A 24,576-nucleotide genomic window follows, 5' to 3' on the forward strand; every position below is an offset into this window, starting at 1 on the left:
GCACCCCCTGCCCGCTCCCCATCGATCGCAGCGCAGGTCCCCATCGGCGGCAGCCTGCGGCCCGGCCCCTGCGGGAATCCCCTCCCGGCGGCTGCCTGCTCCCGGCGCGACCTCGCGGCGAGGCGGAGGCGGAAGCGGAGGCCGGGGAGGGCGCCCCATCCAGGGCCCCGCCCGCTTCCCGCCGCCGCCGCCGCCGCCGCCGCCGCCGCCGCCGCCGCCGCCGCCGCCGCCGCCGCCGCCGCCGCCGCCGCCGCCGCCGCCGCCGCCGCCGCCGCCGCCGCTTCACTTTCGCTTTTCCCCGCGGCGCCGCCCGCCGAGTCCCGGGTTTCGTTTTCGACGCGCGGGGCGGGACCGGGAGGTGCCCATGGTCTTTGGCCGCCGCCCGCGCGCCCCACTGCTGCTCGCGCGTCTCTCGGGGCTGCGGCGCGGGGCCTGCGGTCGGGCCATGGCGCCGCCGCGCTGCTTCGCGCTGGAGCTGCCCGGCTGCACCCTGGCCCACTTCGCAGTGGGCGACGAGGCCCCGGGCGCGCGCCCCGACCCCGGCGTGGCCGCGCTCCTGGGCCCCCCTGGCCGCAGCTACTCTCTGAGCGTGCCGGTGGCCGGGAGCGCGGGCTGCGCGGCCCGGGTGCGCGCGGCCCGGCTGCACCAGCGCTTGCTGCACCAGCTGCGGCGCGGCCCCTTCCGGCGGTGCCAGCTGCGCCGCCTGCTGTGCTACCGCCCGGGCGGCGGGGCGGGGGGCCTGCAGCACGGCTTCCTCCTCCGCGACCCCCGCGACAGCCCCGACACCCGGAGCGCGCTGCTGGCACTGCTGGATGCCTGCCCGGAGGCTCCGCGCCCGCGCCTGGCCGAGTTCTCCGGCGACCCGCTCTGCCGGCTGTGGCAGCTCCCGTGGGAACGGCGGGACGGCCTGGGGTGGCGGCAGCTGGGCCGCGAGCGCGTCGTGCCCGTGCCGGAGCCCGCGCTGCACCCGGTGGTGCTGGACCTGCCTAGCTCCGGGGTCTTCCCCCGCCGGGAGGCCGCCCGCGCCGTTCTGGAGGCGGTAAGAGTTGGATCTCTTCCCAGCGCTCAGGGTGGATCCCCCAGGCCAGGGAAGTGGACACCGTGCGCTCTCCGCGGGGCTGGCCTGTCCAGACCTCCCTTTGCCAGGGAGTTGCTTTACTCCCGAGCGCAAATCTGGTGGTGAAGGTCGCCGGTGGGCCAGCCTCTGTTTAGACACCGTGGCTCTTTCCAGATTCTTGCTCGGCAGGGACCCCCAACCCCATGGGGGAAGCTGACATCCCAACAGGAGCGGTGCGGCTCCCGCGCTGACGGTGCGCGAGGTGGGGGGGTTGTGCCGCTGGGTACGGGGGAAAGCAATGCCATCTTGGAAGTGAGGACCCTGTTCCAGGAGGTCGGGGTGTAGAGAAAGGGCGTGAGCTTTGGGGTTTTAAGAAACTTAGATTAAGCGGTGCCTGCTTGCTTACTGGCTGCCACCCAGACACTCGGCTACTCCGTGTTGCTTTGTGGCTTTTCATCTGTAAAATACCTGCCTTGCAGTGTTAGGACAGGGAAGCATCTGACCCACAAGAGGTGCTCGGTGCGGGACAGCTAAGATTCTGCCTGAGCGCAGCCTGGGCAGGTCCCTAGGCTGGACTATGGGTCTTAGATACCTTGTATGAGCCTTGGGATAGTATTTCCGAGTGGTTAAGATTGCAAGACCTGGGTTCGAATCCAAACTCTGGCATGTATTACCTGTGTTACTTTCAGTAAGTTTATTAAACATTCTTCTTTGCCTTGGTTTCCCTGATCCGTAGATGGGGTTAATAACGGTAGCACACTCACAGGGTTCTCTTCAACAGGGGCCAAGTTAATACTGTGAAAGCACTTAGACTGTTGCCTGGCTCAGAGTAAGCATGTAAGAAGAAAATGCATGTCTGGGCCTCTCTGCAGAGGTGCTGTGAATACACGTGAGGTCATGCACAGTTCAAAACCTGGAATCTCCCAGAGACGCCGCCCTGCACGCTTGGTGATTGCAGTGCTTGGCACTCTTCTGAGCCCCCAAGAGCTTAGCAAAGGATGGGATGCTGATTGCTTTCTTTGGAGCCTACAGTGTGGCTGATTTCCCACATTTGTGACACACAGGGCCCATGGTTCCACTGTCGCTACGTGACACTGCTTTGCAATTATACATCTTTTCTGCCCTTCCTCCTCTGGGGGAAGCTGGTCAATGAGAGTTGCAGGCTGGGTGGTCCCGACAGTTACGGCCTTTTTGAGCCTCAGCTACGCGGGACAAAATAAAGCAAGGCAGCCCTTGCTCAGGTTCAAAATACTTCGCATTTTGGCGTGGTGCCAAACATAGCTCATGCCTTATTAGCATTGTGCCGTCTTCTTCTCAGCAATTAGATATGGCTTCTGCCAGGGCCCCGTTGCTTTGCTGCTGATGCATGGACATTCTTTTACAGTGTACATCCTTCATTCCTGAAGCCCGGGCTGTGCTGGACCTGGTTGACCAGTGCCCAGAGCAGGTCCAGAAGGGAAAGTTCCCCGTTATTGTCATTGAAGGCCTGGATGCCACAGGTAAGAGAATATTACCTTCTAGTTACAGGCAATGAGTTGTAGGAATAGACAATTCTTGACACACAAAACTTTATACAGGGTTCAATTCATAAGCCTCCTGTGAGCCTCTGTCGTGTGCCAGGCATGGAGCAAGGCTGGCCTGGGACACAAAGATGGATAACTTCCGTTATCCATCCCCGTAAGGTGGGGGGAGCCTCAGGTGCTCCGGTGAACATGGGAGGGCATTGGGTACAGCCTCGGTGTGGGAGATGAGGGGCGGTCACGGTCCGGGAGACCTTGGAAGGATGGATCCTGGACTGGGCTTTCAGTAGGACAGAAGTTGGTCGGGTGAGGAAGGCGGGAGAGAGCCTCCAGACAGAAGAAACAGCAGGGTGAAGCTGGGGACCCGAACCGGCCTGGTGTGTCCAGGAACTGCAGGCAGTTCAGAGGCCCCTGTGGAAACAAAGTGTGGAAGAGCTAGGGAGTGGAGGGCGGAAGCCTTTGGAGCTGCCAGATAGGCATCAGAATACAGTGGACGTGCCCACACTTAGTCCAACACACGACAGCAGGAAAAGGGTGGCTCCAAGGGCCACAGGGAATACCCAAGGACAGGGTGGATCTGGGAGAACCACAGGGTCACGGGGTTCCCCGTGAGTCTCCTTCCTGAGTCAGGTGAGGCGTGATGGGAGGAGTGAGTTCCTGGAAGCTGATAGCACAGTTTATCATTAGTTTGTAAACGAGATGACCATTTGTTTTTTACTTTCAAGCATTCTCACACCAAACAGGAATCCTGAATTCCCAAGGATTGGCAACTTTTTGTAAAGAATTGTATTATTTAGTCAACTCCTTCTGGTAACAGGTGGAAAGAATGTCTTTGCTCTGACATCAGTGTTAACTTTTGGGAGTGATACCGTGGCTGCATTTTGTATCCAACCTGCAGGTAAAACCACTGTGACCCAGTCAGTTTCAGATTCACTCAAGGCTGTTCTCTTGAAGTCACCACCCTCTTGCATCAGCCAGTGGAGGAAAATCTTTGATGATGAACCGACTATCGTTAGAAGAGCTTTTTACTCTTTGGGCAATTATATCGTGGCTTCTGAAATAGCTAAAGAATCTACCAAATCGCCTGTGATTGTAGACAGGTGGGTATAAGGATGCGTTGAATTCGGCATTTTCTTCCTAACATATGAGTAGTGTGTGTGTGTGTGTGTGTGTGTGTGTGTGTGTGTGTGTGTGTGTGTACATATACATGCAAGTACACAGTAGTGTTTAAGACAAAGTGTATTATGATAATAACAGGAATGATGTCTATGATTTATTAATCACTTACACCACTGGCTGGCATTTTGCTAAAGACATTATACATACTATACTAACATCTGGAACGACTACTACGTAGATACTAAAATTACTGGTGAGAAACACAGGTCTTAGAAAAGTTAAGTAACTTGCCAAAGTGACAGAGCTAGAAACAGCATATGGGGGATATTAACAAAAGTCTCTGCTTCACAAATCAAGCTTTCAGTGGTTCATTTGTTTATTGGCTTATTCAGCAAACATATATTGGGCATCTACCATTTGCCAAAGACAGTTCTCAGTTTAGAGGATTCGGTGGTAAAGGAGCTAGGCAGTGCCCTGCTTTCATGGAGCAAACATTCTGTTGAAGGAGAAGGTAATGATCAAGCATATAGATACATAAGGTAATATCAGAGAGTGATAAATACTATAAAGAGGAGAGATCAAGGTCGTGTGGTGGAGGATGGCTAACCCCCCACTAGATGTGACTTAGGAAGGCCTGCCTGAGGGGGTACCGGTGGTCTGAGCTCTGAATGACCAAAGAGAGACACACCTGAAAATCCTGGAGTAAAAGCTTTGTGGGAGAGGGTTCAGCAAAAGCAAAGTGTAGAGACGGGAAGATGCGAACACATTCCAGGGCTACAAACAGGCCATCGTGAGGAAAACATGTGGACGAGGGGCTGCTTTCTGGATGGATAAAAAGACAGAGACAGGTCAGCAGGGTCTGTAGCTGTGACAAAAGAGTGTGGATTTTATTCTGAGTGCAGAGGGGGGCCTTTGGGAGGTTTCAGATAATGGAGTGACAGAAGCTGAGTTATATTTTGAAATTTCATATATAAGAAGTAGCTTAAAAGTGCTACAAAAATGGACAAAGGGAACGGCAGGCAAGTCCTACTAGGAATGGAAATTCAAACGACGATGAGAGCCCGTTTTACTCTCATCAGGTTGGTGAGAACTCATTAGAAAAGTCTGATAGCCCAGAGTTGGAGATGATGTGGATTGATAGAAACTCACATGGTGCTGGTGGGAGTGGGCACCTGTAGGGTGTCTTGGGGAGCAATTTGAGAAGATTGCTTCCACTTCCTGAAGAAATACAGTTTGTTTCCGCTTTGTTCACAATATTGAAAAACTTGAAAAACCAAAGGCATCAGCAGAAGAAAGGGTAAATTAATACTGGCATATATTTATAAAATGGAGCACCGAACAGCCATATGCACTCATAGGATGCATCAATGTGCCTAAGTTACAAAACTATAATTTCAAGTGAAAGAAATCAACTTGCAGAAAGGTATTCAGTAGAACACATGCAAAATAATATAAAACATAATACCAAAAAAGGGATGGAAGGATGTTGAACACCAAATTTAGGAGAGTGCTGTCCCCTGGGAAAGAGAGAAATGCAGTTGGTGGGGAGTACCAAAGGGCTTCAGTTGCAGCTGAATTCGTCCTTAACGTGACTCCAGTGTACATCTTGTTCTTGCTGCAATTTGACTTATTTTTGGAAAGATGAGCAGTTGCACTGAAGCCTGACAAGTGTTCAGGGAAGAGCATTAATTATAAATGGAAATCTCAAGGAATTTTAAAAAGTGAACATGTTCAAGTACATCCTGCACCCAGGTCGTGACTTAGAACCTTACTCCACCCTGTAAGTTCCTTCCCTCCCAGTCACGACCCATCCTCCCGCCCGTGGGAACCATGACCCTGACTCCGTCACCGTCACCGAAGGTTAGTTCTGCGTGTTCTTGAACTATCTCTACAAGCAGATAGACATTGACTGCTGTTTGCATCTGCCTTCCTTTACGCCACCTGTGAGAATCGTCCCTGTTGCCGTGACCATTCTTTTACACAACTTTGGTGCCCACGTGTGTTACCAAACCAGGTTCGACGTTCCCCAAGCCAAACACTGAGACTCTTGTTTGCAGCAGAAAAAGGGTTCATTCATGAGGCCGCCAAGCAAGGAGACGGCAGAGCACATCTCAAATCTGCCTTCCCCAAAGCAAGGGGCTTGATATTTATGGGACGAAGAAGCAGAGTGGTCTGAGGCGTGGGAAGCCTGGGGAAAGGTGACTGGACCTAAGAAAAAGTGTGTGGTGGTGAGTGGTGGTGGGGAAGATGAAAACCGTACAAAGTAGTTAGAAGGCCTTTGCTGTCATCTAAGCTATAATGCCAGTGGGTACTCTTAACTTTGGGGATGGCAAGATAGTGATATCAAAGTTGGCAAGTTACAGGGAATCCTAGACAAGGGTAAGACATTGCTTTCCTTTGTGGGACTTCTTCACCTGTGGGATCCACCCTATTGTTAAAGTCCTTGGATTTACCATATTGAGATATATATATATATATATATATATATAGTTAGTCTCTCTTTATTTCAAGGAGATAGACTAGGCTTTTCCTAATAAAGTGTGACTTCATAAGGCACATTACTTCCTAGGATATCCAAAAATCCTGGGGCAGCACGGGTGTCTGCATGTAGGTAGACACTTATTCTCTGCATCCTAATCTGTTCAAAGATGATATTCTTTATCCCTTCCCTGCTGGCCAGAATTTGAAAAAAGAATAGATATATGTATAACTGAATCACCATGCTGTACACTTGAAACTAACACAATGTTATTCATCAACTATACTCCAATACAAAATAAAAATTAAAAGACTTGTGGTGAATATCCAATGAGTTGATGAAGGTGGACGTGCTTTGAAAACAGCACATTGCTATAAAAATATAAAGCATTATTTTATAAGTGATGTATAATGTGTCAACAAATTGCATTTGATTTGAGCTAATGTGGTTTCCCTGATGGCAGGAATGGAGGATACTAAATAATGAGTCTGAAATTGATGGCCAGAGGGTATGATTATTTAAAATGAGCAGCAGTGTTGTCAGTGAGAGAACTCTGGCTTTGCAGAACAGGGCTCCCATTCTTCCCTGATTTTTCTTCTTTATGTCTGTGAATTGTCTGCAATTTTGTTTCTTTAAAGAGATAATGCTAGATCACCTTGTCAGATGAGAAGAAAAGAGCAGTTATTTGTTGTCTGGATGGGTTTTGTTCATGTTTAAAGATTTTAAGGAAATCCATTTTAGACAACACCATCATCTAGCTGAAAAAAGAAGGGAGATGGAGTAATTTTTGATGGTGTCTGCAGTTAAGGTTGGCAACTTAATCACCCTCATTACCGTTAAAAAAATCTATTCTTGCTGATGGTTTTTCTACAGTAAAGAAGGCTTTTTACATTTAGATGATATCAGCCTCTGTATTCATAGCTAAGTATTTAATTCAGTGAACACGGAGCATGTGCAAAATGCAGTGCAAATTGTAGTTTTGTTGCCAAGAAGAAGAAAACCTGGACCTGCTTGGGTTTATTCGGCTTGGGAGACAAGATGTATCTGGTGGAGAAGGTGAAAGTACAAGTTTGTGAGTGATTAAAAGTCTGGTAAGTGACACATAGGAATGGCCCCAGGCAGAATTCAAGGTGCTGGCAGCTACAGTGGCCACGCTTTTAGAGGTGGAAAAGGGCTTTGAAGAATGAATGACATTAGAATTGATCAGCCCCCAAATTAATTTTTTACCTTTGTTCTTTTCAGTATTCTCTGTATTGTATTATCATAATTTGAAATCTTACAGCTTTAGTGTCCAATAAGAATTAAATATTGCCTTATAATGACAGTGTGATACATTTCTTGTTTGAATTTTATTTTATTTATATTTTTATACAGCAGGTTCTTATTAGTTATCCATTTTATACATATTAATGTATCTATGTCAATCCCAGTCTCCCAATTCAAGTGTGATACATTTTTAAAAAGCACTTGACTGTTTTTGTGAAAACTATGGGAGGAAAACAAAGCTCTCATGATTTTCATTTTCCAGAAGAGGAAATTGAGACTTAACCAATGTACACAAAGCAAGTAGGTGGCCGAGAGTAAAACAATCCACAGCTTGGATAACACTCTGCATTTATTTTATAGATAAAGGACCAGGATGTCCTTTTCACTGTGAAAAGCAGTTCAAATCTAAAGTGATTAGGAATTTAGGATTTTAAAACAGTACAGGCAGTAAATGGAAAATACAGACAAGGATGGGGCCATGGGTGCCTCTCGACATTGGGATGTTTATAGTTGTTTCATAAATGTTTTTGTAGGTGTTAGTCCTTTGATACTGGATTTGGAGTTTTGCATTTCGTCACTTAAAATTGGAGTATGACATGAACAGGGCAGGAGTATAATAAACTACGCCAACCAGTAAAATAGTCCTCATTCATTTATTCCCACCTCCAAAGACCATTACTGGCTGCATACCTGTTGTGTGCCAGATGCTGGTGTCGGATTTTGGCGCACAGAGGCGACGAAAACGCCAACGCTCTAATGCAGGAGATGGAAGAGGGAAACTTGCACACAACTGGCTCTAATTTAGAATAAGTCCTCCAGTGGAGCTGAGTATGAAGGGCATTGAGAGCCCAGACGAGGAAACAGTGAATTCTGCTGGGGGCTCCCTCTGCATGGCCTGTCGAAGGAAGAGGAGGCACTTCGCTGCCTGAGACCCTCATTCCAGCCGGAGGAAAAGTGTGAAGACAGACCCCCATGGAAGAGCGTGCCTGGGTCCACACTGGGAAGAGGCTTGTGTCTTAGATGGAGGCCGGATGGCAGGTGGTAGAAAGCCATTGGGCTTTTTTTTTTTTTTTTTTTTTGCGGTGTGCGGGCCTCTCACTGTTGTGGCCTCTCCCGTTGCGGAGCACAGGCTCCGGACGCGCAGGCTCAGCGGCCATGGCTCACGGGCCCAGCTGCTCCGCGGCATGTGGGATCTTCCCGGACCGGGGCACGAACCCGTGTCCCCTGCATCGGCAGGCGGACCCTCAACCACTGCGCCACCAGGGAAGCCCCATTGGGCTTTTTGAAAGAGTGGGCTGATGTGATTTTCTTTGATGGTTGTGATTTTCTTTTCCTCTCTTCAAAGCATTTTTTAAGATCAGCCGGTCAAGAGTGACCGCTGTCACTCAGGGAGGACATTCACAGAGTTTCAGAGACTTTATCTGGGTTTATTTCTCTTTCTGATCCATACAGTTGCAGTTGGATGACTGGAGAGCTGGGAAAGACAAAGGTCTCCTATCCAGGGTTCCTAGAATGCAGATTTCATCAGCAAGTCCAATTTTTTTATTTTTCATTTATTTATTTTTAAAATTGAAGTCAATTTACAAGGTTGTGTTAATTTTTGCCATACAGCAAAGTGATGCAGTTATACATATATATATATATATATTTACATTCTTTTTTTATATTCCTTTCCATGATGGTTTATCACAGGATATTGAATATAATTCCCTTGCTCTACAGTAGGATCTTGTCGTTTATCCACCCTATATATAATAGTTTGCATCTGCTAATCCCAAACTCCCACTCCATCCTTCCCCAACTCCACCCCCTTGGCAACCACTAGTCAGTTCTCTGTGTCTTTGAGGCTGTTTCTGTTTCATAGACAGGTTCATTTGTGTCATATTTTAGATTCCACGTATAAGTGATATCATATGGTATTTGTCTTTCTGACTTACTTCACTTAGTATGATAATCTCTAGTTGCATCCATGTAGCTGCAAATGGCATTATTTCATTCTTTTTTATGGCTGAGTAGTATTCCATTGTATATATGTACCACATCTTCTTTATCCTTTCCTCTGTTGTTGGACGTTTAGGTTGTTTCCATGTCTTGTCAGCAAGTTCAGTTTTGTGTGTGTGTGTGTGTGTGTGTGTGTGTGTGTGTTACGCAGGCCTATCACTGTTGTTGCCTCTCCTGTTGCGGAGCACAGGCTCCGGACGCGCAGGCTCAGCGGCCGTGGCTCACGGGCCCAGCTGCTCCGTAGCATGTGGGATCTTCCCGGACCGGGGCACGAACCAGTGTCCCCTGCATCAGCAGGCGGACTCTCAACCACTGCACCACCAGGGAAGCCCAGCAAGTTCAGTTTTAAAACATTGTAGGAACTGAATGGGCCTGCAGATTTTTGTTTGGCCAAGATACAGCATTAAATACCAGTGGACTACTGAACAAATCTACCATCCCATGCCAACCTGCCATCACAAAAGAAAGCATCCTGCAAGGCCAAGGCAACAGAGTAGTCTCACAATACATGCAGTTTTAACTGAGTAAATGGAGCTCTGGGTGGTGGGCACTGGATTCTTATTGTGGTTGTTGATTTTAACTTATTTTTACATTTTATAAATACTTTAAAAAATAAGATTATTTTTACCTCTTTAATGTGTACAGTACTAGGACAAGTTCAGCAGAGCCATCTCTGGTTTCAGCGTCCTCAGCAGCTGGTTTTCAGGTGCTCCCTTGACTTCCTCTGCGGACGGGGAGCTCACTACCGCTTTCCTTCTCAGGTACTGGCACAGCACGGCCACCTACGCCATAGCCACTGAGGTAAGCGGGGGTCTCCAGCACCTGCCTCCTGCCCATCACCCTGTATACCAGTGGCCCAGGGACCTGCTCAAACCCGACCTGGTCCTGTTGCTCACCGTGAGTCCCGAGGAGAGGATGCAGAGGATCGAGGGCCGGGGCATGGAGAGGACCAAGGAGGAGGCTGAACTGGAGGCCAACAGCATATTTCGTCAAAAGTAGGTATCCCGATGCCATGTGAGGGGCAGGGGTCCCTGGCTGTGGCGACGATCCAGAAACAGCACTGACTCTGGTAAAGTGGAGGACATGACACGGTTCCCATTTTCCAAACCTGAGAGGCAGTATCCTCCAAGTTAGATTCACTCCTTTCAATGGGATTGTTCCGTGGGGCCGCTGCGTGGTGGTTTTATAGCCACAGGATAGCTGACTGGGTATCAGACCTCCGTCCTAGCCTTTCTAGTGAGACAACACGCTCTTCTGGGTCATCGTAACAGAATGGTCACAAGCACTGTCTGACGGCCTCACAGTGACTTTTACCCATTAGGGGGCTCACTGTGTGTCAGGCATTTTCCTTCTGATGCTCTGTAACCCTTGCAAGGACAGTGTTAGCTGTACTTCACAGTTTGTAAAACTGAGGCTCAAAGATTAAGTGATTTGTCTATAACTTGCATATCTACTGAGTAGTAGAACTGGGTTTAAATTCAAGACCTTTCTGATTTTAAGGCAGTGCTTTCATTTTCATTAGAAAGCTATGAACACAATAGCAGGAGTGTCCGGACCATCTTACTGCTTCACCGCTGACTAAATTACTTCTGTAGGACTGGTTTGAAAAGCCAAAACAGAATTGTTTATATAAATAAACACTGATAGCACTGTTATCCTAACTTAATGCTGTTATAACATAAATAATTAACCACTCAGCTGTGTACAGAGAAACCATGTCAAAGGATTGACTGGTTGGTATTAATTCAGTTAACCTTCACGGCAAACTTGCAAGGAAGGTATTATTTCCGTCCTCGCTTCACAGATGAGGAGACTGAGGCACAGGTGGGAAAGAAATGTGGCATGTTCTCCTAGCTGGTAGGTGGTGAGGCAGAGCTATGGCCCCAGACCATTGTCGACTAAAAAATATTCACAGCCTAAAAGTTGAGAGTTATGTTTTATTTGGCGGGAATTTTTAGGACTTCAAGCCCGGGAGGCAGCATCTCAAGTAACCCTGAGAGAACTGCTCCGAGGAGGTGACAGGAGAGCTAGGACACATGAGAGTTTTGCAACAGAGGACAGGTAGTCTGAACGTCAGAAGATTACTGTTAACTAAAGAAAACCAGATCAGTCAAGTTAAGGAATTTAGCGTTTTTCTGTGTATGGGAAGATGGAAGAGTCTGGGGTCACTGAAATCATTCCTTTGAAAGCACCTCAGTTATCTGGGGCCAGTATCCTGTGCTTTCCCATCCTGAGTTTCCTCAGGGCTCACCAGCTCACCAGCCGTGGTGGCTGCAATCGCCGATGACTGGGACATCCTTTGTTTACTGATAATGGTGGGAAATATTCCACTTCTCACCATCTACTCTGAGCACTTTTTTAAAAAAAAATAATTTTTATTGGAGTATAGTTGATTGACAACTATGTGTTAGTTTCTGCTGTACAGCAAACGGAATCAGTTATGCATAAACAGATACCCACTCTTTTTTAGATTCTGTTCCCATATAGGTCATTACAGAGCATTGAGTAGAGTTCCCTGTGCTATACAGTAGGCTCTTATTAATTATCTGTTTTATATATAGTAGTGTGTATATGTCACTCCCAATCTCCCAGTTTATCCCTCCCACCCCTTACCCACTAGTAACTATAAGTTTCTTTTCTACATCTGTGAGTCTATTTCTGTTTTGTAAGTAGGTTCATTTGTACCATTTTTTTTTTTTAGATTCCACATAGAAGCGATATCATATGGTATTTGTCTTTCTCTGTCTGACTTACTTCCCTCAGTGTAACAAACTCTAGGTCCATCCATGTCGCTGCAAATGGCATTATTTCGTTCTTTTATATGGCTGAGTCCGGGTGCTTGTTTTAACTGCAGAGCTCTAGAGCTTTGGTCATATAATCTGAAACCATGCACCTCAGATTGGGATTTGAACCCAAGAGGCTGGGACTCGAACCCGGCCAAAACCCACAGTCTCCAACTGAGATCACACACCTGGTTTCAGGACTTAGTGAAGCTCAGGTTCTGGATGTCTCATCACAGAAAGAATTCAGTGACAGACAGAGTGATAGGTAAGAAGTGGATTTATTTAGAGAGAAACACACTCCACAGTCAAACTGTGGGCCATCTCAGAAGGTGAGAAAGGCACCAGGATATGGGCTTGTCAGTTTTTATAGGGGTGGGTAATTTCATAGGCTATGAGTGGGGGGAGTATTCCAGCTATTTCAGGAGGGGGCGGGGATTTCCAGGAGCTGGGCCACCACCCGCTTTTTGATCCTTATGGTAGACTTTGGAACTGTCATGGCGCCTGTGGGTGTGTCATTTAGCCTGCTGATTTGTCACAGTGAGCGTATGCTGAGGTCCAGTGGAACTTGACTTGTCTGCCGTCTTGGGCCCATTTGGTTCTAATCAGTTTATGTCATGTCCTCGGGCTCTGTCATTCTTTCAAAGGCTGTGCCCTGCCCACTTCCCTCCTGTTTCAAATCAGCCCCGGCTATTCTGTACACACCAAGGCTAGCTAAGACTGGAAGGAGAGGTAGAATTCTAGTGCGATTGTAGAAGACTCCTAAGTGAAAACAATGTATATGCCAAGGACCTCTGGCTTGTGTGAAATCCTTCAGGGCACAGACTCTGGAGGAATTTGCCATTGGGCAACTTAGTTAATCTCTTTGAGCCTTTGCTCCTTTCTCTGCAAAATGGGGGTGGATGACATTGATTCTCCTCCTGAAGTTACTCTGAATATGAAATGAGAAGACCATGCAGGATGCTAATGCTTGGCAGATAAAAGGTTTTGAGTAAATGCAAGCTATTAAATATTATTATTAATTTCTCATTTATGAAACTAAATGTATCGGATGTCTCCTGTATGCAAAGCGAGTTGCCTGGGGTCGGAAGTGCGATAAACCAGATGGGGACCTGGCTTCAAGCTGTCTATATTATGGTAGGAAAATAACGTTTGCGTAAAGAGCCGTGTTAACAAATGGGCCAACTCTTTTCATTCTGCCTATCTCCAGGGTAGAAGTGTCCTACCAGCGGATGGAGAACCCTGGCTGCCACGTGGTTGATGCCAGCCCTTCAAGAGAAAGGGTCCTCCAGATGGTGTTAAGCGAGATCCAAAATAATTGCAATTAATTGTAGTTCCTCTGGGCCAGGAGACACACTTTATTAGATGTGATGTTGTTTGATACATCTAAGCCCACGACTGGTTATGCAGTTTTCCCAGATTTCAGTTGCATGAGCTTGTCGTGTGGCAGAAGGTGGGACATTTTGATTTTACCTGAACCACTGTTCTCACTTCTGCCCGATGGACCCATCGGGACTGAGACTGGGCACATTCCAGTGAGAGACGGTGATCGCTTTCTGCCAAGTATAACAAACGTTTTCTTGGAACAGATTTTCAACTACACCCCTAGCAAATTCTTCCAAGGTTTGTCTCCCCTAGAAAGCATGAGGTGGACAGAAGCAACCGAGAAGACCTTCCAGATGAACAGAAGCTCCTCCAGCCTCTCCTGCGCCTGCACTGCCGGCTCCCGGCTGAGATCTTGGGGATGTGCTCGGAGCTGGTTTCCTCCCAGTCTAGCCACACTCCGTCTTTGTGAGCTCAGCCCCGATTCTTAGAGCCAGCCACTCCCGAAGAACGTGTCTGTGTGTCCTGGCTGTCGGAAGACCCTCCCACAGACCCATCTTGTGGGTGGGGGACACTGACCAAGAAGGCATCTGACTTCTGTCTGAGGCGTACAGCCCCTGAGAGGCCAATGCTCTGAATACAAATACACCAACAGTCCTTGGATTCTATCCTGCTTGTTTACTTTCCTCTTCTTTCCTCTGAAAACATGGCTTTGGATAGAATGAGTGTTTTGCACTGAAGTAGATGCATTAAACTTAGCGAATCCAGCAACGTACTTACACTGCTGTTTATGTCTTGTTTGTCCTCAGTGTAGGGGCTGTGCTTTACTAATCAGAATTGAAGACAAGAAGCTGAACGCAATGCTTGTTGTGTATTTTCATCAGACGGGTTTAATTTATCTTACTGAGTAAGCACAGTGGATCCTGGAATGGGATTTCTCAGTGAATTATCTTGCACTTGAACGTCTTATGGTTACACGTGAAATCAGTGTTGAGATCTGTTTGGCTAGAAAAAAAAAAGAGCTGAGAAAAGAGGAAACTTAATAGTTCCGGGGCCTTGGATGAGTCATTTAGCATCATGTAATTTGATCTAAAAAGTGATAGCGATTCTTCATTTGTCTTAAGGAGTTGACTGAACCAGGTGATTACTTAAAATTCCTTCCAGTTCTAAGATAGATTGAATCTGTGAATTATTTTAGGGAAATGTGTAAAGAAGACATTTCCCCAAAATAATTAAATTTATGGCATTAACAGGTTTATCACATGGACTCTTAAATTATAAAGTTTCTATTAACTCTATCATATTATTTTTCAAAACAACTATAGGTGGTTTGTACATAATATATGTACCTATGTAAAGATGTACTTTCAGTTGAAAATATTTTTTAAAGCTGATAAATTGTGTTTGGGTTCTTTAAGATGTGATATCTAATTATGCTCTTGGTGTTATTCACTTTAAACACTTTGAAAAGTTTATGCTGGCAGCCTAGAAACACAAACATTTAATGCTTTCTTTATGTCTCTTGCCAATGAATAAACCTGCTGTGATTTTCTAACCTATGCTGTTGTCACAGTGTGTGTTAGTTTTTCTGAAGGGGCTCCCCCAATGAGGCTTTTGTACAGGAGGGGATTTGGGGTTAAAGAAGTGAAAAGGTGTGAATTTGTGGTCAAAGTGCTTTCAGAGGAAGAGGCGGGCATTTTTGTTTTGTTTTAAACGTCATTTCAAGAAAGTGCACTTCCTTCCTCATTGCAGGTATTAAAGGGATTTTCTTCCCTAATCCAATAAGAAAGAATTCTTCATACACTTGCGCTCTCTATACATTGTAATACATATAAGATTACTGACAGCGCCTCCTACCCAGAAACCGATGACAAGGCATCATTTGCTGGGCTTTGTTTCATTACCAGGTTTGTTTCAGTTCCTGTAATAGACCTTTAGTGTCCCAAATATTTATTCTTCATCTTTTCCACAGCAATAGAACTTTGAGCCCGACACGTGGCTGCCAAGAATTATAAGTACATTTCCAAGGCTGCCTTACAGCTGGAGTGGCCAAGTGACCACTTACAGGTTCTTCCTGTGAGCAGAAGGGACATCAGGAATGTCAGGGGGAGGGTGTCCCTCTCTCCTTTTAACCTGCTTGGTATTCAGCGATGGTGGTGAGGCATTTGGGAACCGAGTGATGAGGGTGACACTATGCAGATGGAGAATGGGGAGTGATGAGGGTGACACTATGCAGATGGAGAATGGGGACGGCCTTCACTTAGGAAAAGTCAACAAGGAATGGGTATGGAAGTGTCTGGAGTTCCATCCTAGAGGGTGTGTCCACCTGGGGACACAGCTTCTGTGCACAAAGCTCAATATCCACCTTCTCCGTTTGCTTCCCCTTTCAGTGGCAGGTGTCTGGGTTTGTTGCTCATTTTGTTTGTTCCACTTTCTACAGTACAATCCCCCTTTTTGCTGACTCTTCTCTCTGTGAAATGTCTCTCTTTTCTAGAAGCAGTTGTGAAGCATCTTAAAAATGTTTAGACCCTGGTATCTTTTTGGAATATATACCGAGGAAATGATCAGTGATGCACATAGAAATGTTTTATCATATCTGCATAATGTCCTTCATAATGTGCAGACAGATACACCTTGTTTTGATGCCCTTTGCCTTACTGAGCTTCACAGTACAGTTATTTACAAATTGAAAGTTGGAGGCAACCCTGCGTTGAGCAAATCCATCGGCACCATTTTTTCCCACAGAATTTGCTCACTTTGTGTCTCTGTGTCACGTTTTGGTAATTCTCACAGTCCGTCGAACTTTTTCATTATTATTATATTTGTTTTGGTGATCTGTAATCAGTGATCTTTGAGGTTATTATTGTCATTGTTTTGGGATGCCACAAACCACACCCACACAAGACAGTGAACTTAATCAGTAAATGTTGTGTCTGATGTGATTACTCCACTCACTGGCCTTTCCCTTATCTCTCTCCCTTTCCTTGGGCCTCCCTATTGCCTGAGACACAAAATTATTGAAATCAGGCCAATTAATAACCTTGCAATGGCCTCTAAGTGTTCAAGTGAAAGGAAGAGTTGCGTGTCTCTCACTTTAAATCAAAATTTAGAAAGGATGAAGCTTAGTGAGGAAGCCATGTCAAAAGGCCAAGATAGGTCAAAAACTAGGCCTCTTGTACCAACAGCCAAGTTATGAATGCAAAAAAAGAGAAGTTCTTGAAGGAAATTAAAAGTGCTACTCCAGTGGATACATGAAGGAGAAGAAAGCAAAACAGCTGTCTTGCTGCTACAGAGACAGTGTGAGCGGTCTGGATGGAAGATCAAACCAGCCACAACATTCCCTTGAACCAAAGCCTAATCCAGAGGAAGGCCCTAACTCTCTTCAATTCTATGAAGGCTGAGAGAGACGAGGAAGCTGCAGAAGAACACTTTGAAGCTAGCAGAGGTTGGTTCATGAGGTTTAAGGAAAGAAGCCATGTCTGCATAACAGCAAAGTGCAAAGTGAAGCAGCAAGTGCTGATGTAGAAGCTGCAGCAAGTTATCCAGATTTAACTAAGACAATTAATGACAGTGGCTCTATGAAACAACAGATCTTCAATGTAGATGAAACAGCCTTCTATTGAAAGAAGATGTCATCTGGGATTTTCATAGCTGGAGAGGAGAAGTCAATGCCTGGCTTCAAAACTCCAAAGGACAGGCTGACTCTTTTTAGGGGCTCATGCAGTTGGTGACTTGAAGTTGAAGCCAATATTTATTTACCACTCTGAAAATCCCAGGGCCCTTAAGAATTATGCTAAATCTATTCTGCCTGTGCTCTGTAAATGGAACAACAAAGCCTGGATGACAGATCATCTGTTTACTGAATATGTTAAGCCTACTGTTGAGATCTACTACTCAGGAAAAATCTTTCAAAATATTACTGCTGGGAATTCCCTGGCAGTCCAGTGGTTAAGACTTGGTGCTTTCACTGCTGTGGGCCCAGGTTCAGTCCCTGGTCGGGGAACTACTATCCCATAAGCCACGTGGCTTGGCCAAAAAAAAAAAAATCACATAAAATAAAATAAAATTTATGCTCATTGACAGTAAATCTGGTTATCCAAAGAGCTCTGATGGAGCTGTACAATGAGATGAATGTTGTTGTCATGCCTGCTAACACAACATCCATTCTGCAGCCCATGGATCAAGGAGACTTTCAAGTCTTATTATTTATTTATTTTTTAACATCTTTATTGGAGTATAATTGCTTTACAATGGTGTATTAGTTTCTGCTTTACAACAAAGTGAATCAGTTATACATATACATCTGTCCCCATATCTCTTCCCTCTTGTGTCTCCCTCCCTCCCACCCTCCCTATCCCACCCCTCAGGTGGTCACAAAGCACCGAGCTGATCTCCCTGTGCTATGTGGCTGCTTCCCACTAGCTACCTATTTTACATTTGGTAGTGTATATATGTCCATGCCACTCTCTCACTTCGTCCCAGCTTTCCCTTCCCCCTCCCTGTATCCTCAAGTCCATTCTCTAGTAGGTTTGCCTCTTTATTCCAGTCTTGCCCCTAGGTTCTTCATGACCATTTTTTTTTTTTTTAGATTCCTTATATATGTGTTAGCATATTTGTTTTTCTGACTTACTTCACTCTGTATGACTGACTCTAGGTCCATCGACCTGACTACAAATAACTCAATTTCGTTTCTTTTATGGCTGAGTAATGTTCCATTGTGTATATGTGCCACATCAAAAATATGGAACGCTTCACGAATTTGCATGTCATCCTTGCGCAGGGGCCATGCTAATCTTCTCTGTATCGTTCCAATTTTAGTATATGTGTTGCCAAAGCGAGCACAAGTCTTATTATTTAAGGAATACATTTCATAAGGCTATAGTTGCCATAGACAGTGATTTCTCTGATGGATCTGGGCAAAGTAAACTGAAAACCTTCTGGAAAGAACTCACCATTCTCGATGCCATTAAGAACATTCATGAGTAACGGGAAGAGGCCAAAACACCCACATTCACAGGGGTTTGGAAGAAGTTGGTTCCAACCTGCATGGATGTCTTTGAGGGGTTTAGAACGTCAGAGGGGGAAGCATCTTAGGATGTGGTGGACACAGCAAGAGAACTAGAATTAGAAGTGGGGCCTGAGGATGGGTCTGAATTACTGCAATCTCATGGTAAAACTTGAGTAGATGAAGAGCTACTTCTATTGGTGGGCAAAGAAAGTGTTTTTTGAGATGGACTCTACTCCTGGTGAAGATGCTGTGAAGACTGTTGAAACTACAACAAAAGGTTTAGAATATTACATGGTCTTAGCTGATAAAGCAGTGACAGCATTGGAGAGCATTGACTCCAATCTTGAAAGAAGTTCTCTTGTGGGTATAATGCTATTGAACAGAATTGCATGCTACAGAGAAATGGTTCATGAAAGGAAGAGTCAATCCATGCAGCAAACTTCATTCCTGTCTCATTTTAAGAAATTTCTGCAGCCACCCCAGCCTTCAGCAAACACCACCCTGATCAGTCAGCACACCAGCGTGGAGGTAGGACCCTCCACCAGCAAAAAATTAGACTCACTGAAGGCTCAAATGAGGGTTAACATTTTTAGCAATAAAGCTCTTTAAAATTAAGGTCTGTATATTGCTTTTTCAGATAGAATTCTATTGCACACTTAACAAACTACAACATAGTATAAACACACTTTTATATGTCCTGGGAAACCGAACAATTTATGTAACTGGCTTTATTGTGATACTCACTTATTTGAGTCTGCAATATCTCCGAGGTGTGCGTGTATGCATAATGTGTGCTTAGGTATAATATGTACTGATTAAATACATTTGGGTAAATCCTTTTAATGAAATGCTAAGCGGAATGCACCTGAGAAGGTGTAAATTATCAAAAATACTTTTCTCTCAGTGATAGCCAGTGATTTAAATTTCAGCAACAACTGAGGATATAGCTAAAACCCTTTTAACCAACACAAGTTTGGCTGATTCAGAATGGAAACTCCACGTAGAGCAGAAGTATGGCTTCAGGTATGCTGGGAGACGGGGCCTTTTATGTCTTTGGTTTGTTTCACATTCAAGCTGTTCTTTCTCTTTGAATTTTGAACGCAGAGGTCAGGCACTAAGCTATGCCTCACATGGGCCCATATATCCACTAGCAGACTCATTTAATCTTCAGGCTTCTGTAAATGCAACTTTGTTCATATACTTGTTTTCTTAGTATGAACAGGGAGAGGAGAAATCATGTTGGCCTTTTTTTTTTCCCCAGGAAGGTTGTTTTTTTTCCTTTTCTCTCACTTTAAAAGCATGGGAATTTCATGAAACTCATTCAGCCTACAGCTGCAATCTACAACTAGGAAGAAACACTGTCCCTTTATATTGCCTATAAATAATCTGGTCTTTCTCATGAGCAGCCTAACTGGTCCCTAGACACAAAAATATTTAGTCCTATCAGGTTTAAGCCTTAATATCATTTGATCTTTTAACAGGCCCTTTAGGTGATGCCTGCTTTTTTTTAGAGAGATCAGGATCTCAGATTTCTCAGTCTTCAAAGGCCATGCTGGCCTCTCCCCAGAATGGCATCTGCCTGGGGCCAAAAGTGTCAATTTAGGCAACCTTGGGGCTGAGCGGAGGGTGGGTCTATGGTCACATCATCCTCTCTCTAACTGGATGTGGATTGCCCCGCCCACGTAGGCAATTGAAATTTGTTTCTTGTGGCTGTTTCTGTCGAACTTGACCTCGGCTTGGGTCTCCTTGGTGCTGGGATCTCTTGAGTGTCATCCTTCCATGCAGGCCCACCCACAGTCCCCCTCCAGCTCTAGTTTCATGGGCACTGGACCCACCCCCAGGGGCCACATACTCTGAGGGCGTATTCAAATGTCCTGGAACAGAGAACAGTCAAGAAAGTAGATGTTAAGACCTCCTCTGCTTAATCATTCTGCCCAGTCTGGTTTAACCTGACCTTGTTCCAGGTTAGTTCAGAGGAGATGGATGCTCCCCATGTCCCCCGCACTGAGCTGTGGCTCTGTGTTAAAGCCTGGAGACAGGAAACTGGGGGACACGCACCTCACCATCTCACACTTCAGTTTTTTCCCCTTAGAAAGCAAATAGAATCTTCCATCTGCCCACTGGGTTCTGAATTTCACAACAGTGTAATTTGATGTGGATCTGTTTTCACCCATTTTCACTGGGCCCTTGATGGGTCTGGTAACTCAAGTCGTTGAATTCTTGGAAATTTTCTTGGCTTGTTTCTTTGACGAATTCCACTCCTCACTTTTTTTCTTTTCTCTCTTTCTGTATTGTCTGCTATTCAGATGTTGGACATATTGGACTGCTTTTCCAATTTTCTTGTCTTTTCTCTCACATATTTCCTTTTTAGACCTTTACTACATTTTATAATATTTTTTCAACTTTGTGTTTTCAACTTGTTTTTCAACTCTTTTACGAAGACTTTCATTTCTGCTCTCGTTTCTAAGTTCTAAAAGCTTCCACTCTCTACCATTTTTTCTTTCTTCCTTTCTTTCTCTTGTTATCTAAATTTTTTTTTTTTTTTTCGGTACACGGGCCTCTGACTGTTGTGGTCTCTCCCATTGCGGAGCACAGGCTCCGGAAGCGCAGGCTCAGTGGCCATGGCTCACGAGCCCAGCTGCTCTGTGGCATGTGGGATCCTCCCAGACCAGGGCACGAACCCGTGTCCCCTGCATCGGCAGGCAGACCCCCAACCACTGCGCCACCAGGGAAGCCCTAAATATTCTTTTTAAAATAATATCTTTTCTTTTTTATTGGATGCAGTGTCTTTACTTACTATTCTGAGACTTTAGTGATGGCTTTGTTTAAAGTTCCTCATGCAAAATCTCCATTTCCTCTACGGTGAATTTTTATTTATTTGTTTTTTAATTATAAAATTAAAATTTTATAATTTTAATTTAAAATTAATTAAAAATTAATTAAAAATTAATGTTTAGTTGATTTACAGTGTTTCAGGTGTACAACAAAGTGATTCAGTCATATATATGTATATGTGTGTGTGTATATATATATTCTTTTTTCAGTTTCTTTTCCACTATAGGTTATTACAGATATTGAGTATAGTTCCCTGTGCTATACAGTAGGTCCTTGTTGGTTATCTATTTTATATATAGTAGTGTGTTTCTGTTAATCCCAAACTCCTGATTTATCCCTCCCCCCCTTCCCCTTCAGTAACCATAAATTTGTCTTCAGTGTCTTTGAGTCTATTTCTGTTCTGTAAATAAGTTCATTGTATCATTTTTTAAAGATTCCGCATATAAGTGATATCATATGGTATTTGTCTTTCTCTGACTTACTTTCCTTAGTAATGATCATGCCTAGGAGCATCTGTATTGCTGCAAATGACGTTACTTCATTCTTTCTTATGGCTGAGTAATATTCCATTGTCTATATAGACCCCATCTTCTTTATCCATTCATCTGTTGATGGACATTTCGGTTGCTCTGTTTGTTTTATTTGCACCTTCCAGGTAGGATGCTCCCCTCAGATTCTGGTGATGCCTGGCAGTGGCTCATGATTGGTGTGGAAGATTAGCTACACATGATTGGTGTGATCGCATTGAGTGAAGCTCTCATCTTCTGAATTACTGCTGCAGACATCCAGCCGACCTCCTTAGTGACCGTCCTTTACCTTGTTCACTCTTTAGGGTGTGTAGATCTTATTACAGTTCTTACTTGGGAAAGAGGACCAACCAGGGCTCCGGTTGGATTGGCTAGCAGGCTGAATGGAGCCTGCACAGTGTTATTTGATTTTATCTTAAAGAAAAAATAACTTTTCAGCACAGTGATTTTGAGTCAATTGAATGTGAGTGCCTTTGAAGTCACAGTCTCTCCAGCTGTGTCACTCGATTCTCCAACCGGAAGAGAAACACAAGGAGGGTGAGAAGCTTCCTGTAAGGGGCTCCCTGTCCAGATGGGAGGTGGACATGCACACACACCATTGTCGACGTGCTTTCTGTGGCTGGAGGAGGTGTTTACGACAAGTCAGGGCACAATTTACTTTGCCTGGGGAGTCAAGAAAGGTTTCACAGAGATGGAATCAGAAGATACATAAAATAAGTACCTACACGTAAACTGGATTGAAATGGACATTTCTTGCCCAAAAGCCCTGTCTTTAGCCCTCCTGTCTTAGGGTTTGCTTCACTTGTCCTGTTTAGTGACTGTAATTTTCATAAGTGAACTGATTTTAACATTCTTGGGGGCATAAATTAAATACAAAATATCTAACTTGGACCCATGTATTTCATTTGCAGACCCTGGGTGGGTCTAAACCTACTTTGCAGGCTTTCATTGTTAATCTTGAATTGTTTTAAACAAGTGAAATATTTAAGACATTTGTGTGGGACAACACTGTAGCAAATTGTGTTTGTTTGATCCCGTATTAGGACTCAGTCATGCTAGCTCTTTTTCTCTGTTTTGTTTGATGAAAACAAATCAATTTCGTTTAGAGTAAGTACATGGCATTTCCACTAGAGGGAGGAGAAGTGCTAATTTTAAACATTGAGGGAGGAGCTGTTCTTTTTGCCGAGATAATCACTCCCTTCATTACACACAAACTGTGCTTGGATAAACAACGGTGGTTCCTTTCTTTTTTTTTCCTTTCATTTTTATTTAAATGTATGCTCTAATGGGAGAACAAAGGACAAACCTGGAACATTTCTAGGTCAAAGTAGCAAGTATTGAAAAGTGGCTAATTTCTTGCTGCAAGAATTCTAAACACAGCCCTGGGGTCAGAAACATTTTCAAAAGAAGACCTTAGTGATCAGAGAACTCCATCTCTTTCTTTAATAGCTCTGGAAAATGAGGCCCAGAGACCTGCCCTACCCAGGTTGGAGAATTTGCTAGTAGCAGATGCAAAAATAGAAATGTTGCCCAGTTCTTTTTCTTGTGCTCTTTATAATGCAATAGATTTGGTCAGCATATCTGATGCCATAAATATTATAGACACATACCTACATATATGTTTTTGTACATGTATATGTATGCATATATTTTCCTCCCTCTGATGTTTATGATTTGAGATCTGGCATTAAGAAATATTCTGGGGCTTTTATGTGTCCTTGTTTACTTGCTCTTAAAACCTCCCCACCCCAGCTCCCCTCCTTGTATTACTCTAGATGCAAAAAGCATTGCTTATGTAGGGTATGGCTAATGGATTCAGCATGGTCCAAGAGCTGGTAATTACTGACCAATCACCAAAATACCATGGTTTAAAAAACACACTATAAACTTTCCTGTGAAGTCTCCAAAAGTTTTATTAACATGCATGACATTAGTGGCTGTACTTATTTTGCCATAATTGAGGGTGTGTCCCGTTTCTCTAGAATAATAAGGCATTTGAGGGAGTTCTCATATTTCACTTCTGGCTGAACCCGGTCTGTAAGCTCTTACAAACAATGCATTTTGTGCTCATCTTTGAGGTAGGAAAGAATATTTTCTGAGTTTTAACTGAAAAAACAACCATACGCACACACCCAAATTTTCTATTCTGAAGTTTTTAAAAAAAAAAAACAAAGCGAGGCCATTAACCAATGAGTGCTTTTTGAAGCCATAAAAGATTTTTCAACATTTTCTCTAGTCAGAACTTTCAAGAAGGAGTTTTCCCCTTACCCCTGAATAGTCTGACTAGCAGTTCTGGTCTATTTCTACCCGAGGAGAGCTTCATTAAAAGTGAGTGTTAGGCTTAGTGTTGGGGAATGTGGAGATGCATGTATAAAAACTGTGATCATTCTTTTTTTTCCCTTCCATTTTTATTGAGATATAATTGACACACAGCGCTGTATATGTTTAAAGTATACAGCATAATGATTTGACTTGATACATCATGAAATGATTATCACAAGAAGTTTAGTGAATATCCATTATCTCTCTCTTTTTTAAAAATTAATTTATTTATTATTTATGTTTTGGCTGCGTTGGGTTTTCATTGCTGTGCGTGGGCTTTTCTCTAGTTGTGGCGAGCGGGGGCTACTCTTCTTTGTGGTGCACGGGCTTCTCATTGCG

General features: G+C 44.6%; 1 protein-coding gene and 1 non-coding gene across 2 annotated transcripts; one reads left to right on the forward strand and one right to left on the reverse strand.

The window, feature by feature from the left end:
- Positions 1-324: 324 nt before the first annotated feature.
- CMPK2 (cytidine/uridine monophosphate kinase 2) lies at positions 325-15,104 on the forward strand. The gene is made up of 5 exons (XM_060168548.1): positions 325-1,039; positions 2,442-2,556; positions 3,476-3,677; positions 10,204-10,437; positions 13,433-15,104. Exons 1-5 carry the CDS (start codon positions 365-367, stop codon positions 13,548-13,550), a joined length of 1,344 nt encoding a protein of 447 aa, XP_060024531.1. The 5' UTR covers positions 325-364; the 3' UTR covers positions 13,551-15,104.
- Positions 15,105-18,280: 3,176 nt separating this feature from the next.
- LOC132532008 (U6 spliceosomal RNA) lies at positions 18,281-18,387 on the reverse strand. Its single transcript, XR_009544270.1, has one exon. It is a non-coding gene; the product is annotated as a U6 spliceosomal RNA (small nuclear RNA).
- Between the last annotated feature and the right edge of the window lie 6,189 nt (positions 18,388-24,576).

The sequence above is a fragment of the Lagenorhynchus albirostris genome, chromosome 13 (genome assembly GCF_949774975.1).
Source record: "Lagenorhynchus albirostris chromosome 13, mLagAlb1.1, whole genome shotgun sequence".
Lineage (NCBI taxonomy): Eukaryota > Metazoa > Chordata > Mammalia > Artiodactyla > Delphinidae > Lagenorhynchus > Lagenorhynchus albirostris.